Genomic DNA, 4,467 nt, shown 5'->3' with positions numbered 1-4,467 from the left:
CTGACAGGTGGATGGGTTGTGGCTGTGCAGAGGTACATTGGCCTGGAATTGAACCCACGTCTCCTACATGGAAGGTGAGAATTGGAAGACTGAGTCACCAATGTCCCCTTTTAAGCAGACACAAAATAGTTAATGCTTACCATTTATACTCATTATCACATACATGATGTCAGGATTGATCCTCACAACAGCCCTGTGAGGTAGGCAGGGTTATGCACTATTGTTATGCCCATTTCACAGATGAAGAAACTGAGGTGGCTCAGTGAGGTGTGTGACTTGCGTGAAGTCACATAGCACATTAGTGGCTTCACAGATCCAGTAATTTCTCTAAAGTCAAGCTGCTTGAATTAGGAAGCACCGAAGAGACAGAGAAAGAGAAGCTTTATGGAGAGAAACGAAGGGCAGCAGGGAACGGATGAAGCTTCTTTTCCAAGCTCTGCTTGACTGTGGTCACAGCTTCAGCTGTCTCGTCTAAACTGGGTTTTTCTAAGGGACTTTCCTGAGTACTGTCAGCCTGGTGGCCTGGGAGAGCTGTCACATAGACCTATGAACGCCACTGATCTGGGGAAAAGGTCTTTCTTGCCTAAGAGACCCAGTCTTGCCAAAGGCCAAGCACCCAAAAGCCCCTTGCTTGTCCTATCTCCTGTGGGTACCTATGTCACCAGGATTCCCGGGCTTTGTCTGAGTTGCCCTCCCCAGTAGGGGAGACTCTGGGCACTACCAAAGCTATACTGACTTGCTCCAGAGATGCATCATAATATGCAGTTTTGAAGCCTGCACTGCTCAGCACCCTCTGGAAAGTGGTGGCTTGATACTACTCGGCCTGGATCTTACCCCAAGGTAACTCATGAATCAGTTATGTCCAGAAACAGTGATTCAGGGAGAAGACCACCTCCTTCAGAGCAGTATCTTTGGGGATGGATACTTTCTCCAAGGGCACTATATTGTTCAGACCACCCATGGATTCCTTGCTGCATACTGTCCTTCAATACCCTTGACTGGATCTCCTTAGGGGCATCAAATCTTCATCTTCCATAAGAAAATAGCCAAGAAGTATGTAGAGCCATGACTAGTGAGGGAGATGGGTAAAATGGAGATCATAAATGAGGTGGAACCCTAACGTGATGGGTTAGCTTACAGATGATGGAAGGGAGCTAACTTGGTTCTGAAGACACATCCCAAAGGGAAAGCTGAATTCTGAGTAATATTTTCAGAATAAGTGTTTAGCCTCAAGATAATTCTTTTCAAAGAGACGACACACATTTAGGTGTAAAGGAAGGCCTGGAACCAAGACCAGCAAATGGAAGTGTCAGGAGAGCAGCTTTTAGCTCAAATAAAAGAACTTTCTAACAGTCAAGGGCGCTGTCCAGGCATGGCAGGGCCTGCCTTGAGGATGGCAAACTGCCCATCACTGGAGGTCTATGAACAAGGATAGGTGACTACTTGGGAGGCACCCAGTGAGATGTGCTCATCACCCTCAAATGGTGCTCATCAGTATGCTGGGGACAGGGGAGGTCTCAGTGACCTTTGAATTCTTTTCCATCCCTGAGAGTCCATGATTTATTTACTAATAATGACCTGCTTCAGATTATGAAGAGCCTATCATCACACTGACTCCAGACACTTGGAGATCTTCATATGAACATCAGCCCAGTTCTGAAGCTAGAAACCTCCAAAGGCCTAGATTTGGCCAGTTAAGAGGGACAGCCCTACCTTCTGAAGCCTGCCTAGAGCTTGGTCCTCTAGGCCATGTTACAGCTCAAATCTCTCTCATGCAGGGGCCACAAGCATAGCCCTGAGAATGCATTTCCAAGGAACCAAACAAGGTCATTCCCTGGGTAACAAGTCTAAGGTCCTGGATATAGCCCAAGAATAGGGGTGATGGGAATCACTGGGTACTTTGTATCCTCTTATGCTCATCCTATCCCCTCTACCAGGGACCCTTTTATAGACAGGTAATTGAGGCACTGGCTAATGGTCCAGAGAGAGACGGAAGCTGTGAAAACCTGCTATTCCTCTGTCCCAGTCTGAAAGTCTCTGTGGTCTCCCTTGTAAATGTCAGCTGACACTTCATAGTTACAATAAATTGCCCATCTCCAGCTTAAAACAGCAAGAAAAAGGGTTTTGTGTTCAGAGGACACATGAATGCCAAAAGGTGGACTACCTCATGAGGGGAATCAACTCCTGCTACGTGATTAAGACATGTTAGTATCACTGCCTCACACCACTGGTAAGACTCTTTCTGAGATCTTGGCTAACATGGTAAGTCTTGGGATCCCAGCCTTCCAGTGTCGCTAGTGTTCTTTTACCTGTACCTTATTAACCGAATAATCTTATTGTTCATAAAATCCAGAGCATGTGGGTGAGAAGAATCAATGCAGAAGCCATCACTCAGGGCAATTTTCAGCACTTCTTCAACAAAGACCTGGAAGCTGTTGATCTGCTTGTTGGCAGGTACCACCCAAAGCCTCTTGAGGTTCTGCTTGGTGTATTCCTCTTCTGGCAGGCCTTGCACATTGGCCACCCAGTCCAGAGTCAGGTGGTTGGGGTCTTGCAAGTGGCTGGTGATTGAGGAGAGATTGCCATTGGAGCAATAGAAGAGTTTGGAGCCAAGGAGCTTGAGGAAGAGGCAAGAGGTGCTGAAGATGTTGGCATTGAAGACCTCCATGCTGGAGGAGGAGAGGCTGTAGATCTGGGGTGCCTCACGCACAGTGAAGTGGACTGTCTGCACGTGCTGACTCAGTGTGATGTTGAGCATGGCATTCTTTTCCGCCTTGGAGAGCTCCACTTCCTTCTCCTGCAGGGCCTCGATCAGGGGTTGCACCTGGTAGAAGTCGGCTTCTCTTCGGAGCAGGCCCATCTCCTGGAAGTCCTCAGGCAAATCCAGGTGGGAGGTCCGAAGGAAGTTGAGGATGTAGCGGAACACTTTGCCATCCCGGTCAATGAAGCAGTTACCCTGGTTGTCCCTCTTAGTGGGCATCTTCCCGCTGAACATGGCGCCCAGCATAGAGTCTGGGAAGCTAGTCAGGGTTGCCAGGGAAGTTGTGTAGAGCTTGCCCCCAACGTTCAAGGTGATGGGGTCAGACATGGCAGGAGGCTGGGGTGCTGGGAAGTAGTCCTAAAGAGGGAGGAAAGTGAGGAATGACCATTACCCAGCTATGTCTGGGCAGTTACAGTTCTGAAGTCTTTACAGTAAACTCTTTTTTACATTTTTTTTTTTTTTTATAGGATAGGCACTGGACTGGTCGTCAAGGTCAGCATTTCAAACCCACCAGCCACTCTCAAACCCTATACAGAGTCACTGTGAGTCTGTATAGCAACAGCACACAATAACAACAACATACTCCTTAATTCTGGCTGAAATCCTGAATGATGGAGAAATTGATGGGTGATGGTAACTGCCACACTGTCTAAAGCAGACCAGATTTACTAGTGAGTTTAGAAAAACCCCAGCAAAACAAAATTCAACAAATAAAGACCAAAAAACTAAGTCTTGGTTCTACCCACCCTCCAGAGATTCTGTTTAATTGGTCTGGAATGCAGCCTAGCACTGGTATTTTTAATGGGTCTCTTGGTGATTCTAAATGTTCAGTTAGTCTAGAGAACCACTAATCTAAAGGCAGAAAGATAACGTGCCAGTGTTGAGTGCTATGGGACATGATTTTGGGATCCACTTGTTTCTGTAACAGCCACAACAGTTTTTTCCAGAGACAATACTGTTGTCCATCTCTGTTGTGCAGAAGAGGAAAACTGTGCTAGACTTCATTCCCCAAAGTCACAGAAGTAAAGTGCCTTGGCAGGATTCAAACTCCAGTCCTTCTTTATGGAAGATAATTGTATATATGTTTACTGGCCAAAGATGGTGAAACTTAAAGCACATCTAGGATTTATGACTCTAAGCCCAGTGTTGGTACCAATGTTGTCTCTAAACTTAATTATTTTCCTATCACAAAGAATTTACAATGAATGACCATAACTAGTGGCATTTTCCTCTCATCACCAGGCCCACAAGGACCAGCACTCTAGACTCCAGATGACAGTCCTCTCTCTAGGCCCTGACCCCCTCCCATGCCAACCTGTCTTGTTGTGAAGATGCTCTTGACCCCTGGTGGTCTGACCTTTCTTGTCATGGTAGTACTCCAATCTTTTCAAATCTGCTGGGAAGCTGGTGCAAATGTGGGGCTTTGCCTTATTCTTGAGGGCTTTTTGCCTTCACTTTAACAAACAACCCCACCCATGCCCCATCGCCACCTAAGATTTGAATTCTAGCTTCTTCCCTGCTGCCTCCGTGTCTTCTTTTTATATATTTGTGTGTGTATAAATAAATATATTTATATATTTGGCACACTGGTGATACCATAGAATAATCACTTGTTTGTTAACCACAAACTGGATAGTTAGAGCCAACTAGCCACTATGTCAGAGAAATATGAGGCTTTCTGCTCTCATAAAGATTTACAGCCTATA

The 4,467-nt window shown here is 46.1% G+C and overlaps 1 protein-coding gene across 1 annotated transcript in view; it reads right to left on the bottom strand.

Moving 5' to 3' along the window:
- Positions 1-2,067: 2,067 nt before the first annotated feature.
- Positions 2,068-4,467, bottom strand: part of KCTD21 (potassium channel tetramerization domain containing 21) — a 17,489-nt gene continuing 15,089 nt past the window's right edge. Inside the window, exon 2 of the mRNA XM_006864987.1 lies at positions 2,068-3,118. Within this exon, the coding sequence (XP_006865049.1) occupies positions 2,306-3,088 (783 nt within the window). The 5' untranslated portion in view covers positions 3,089-3,118 and the 3' untranslated portion in view covers positions 2,068-2,305. The remainder of the gene's footprint in view (positions 3,119-4,467) is intronic.

This window comes from Chrysochloris asiatica, unplaced genomic scaffold, assembly GCF_000296735.1.
Source record: "Chrysochloris asiatica unplaced genomic scaffold, ChrAsi1.0 scaffold00074, whole genome shotgun sequence".
In the NCBI taxonomy this organism is placed as follows: Eukaryota; Metazoa; Chordata; class Mammalia; order Afrosoricida; family Chrysochloridae; genus Chrysochloris; species Chrysochloris asiatica.
This window is presented reverse-complemented; position numbering and strand designations above follow the sequence as displayed.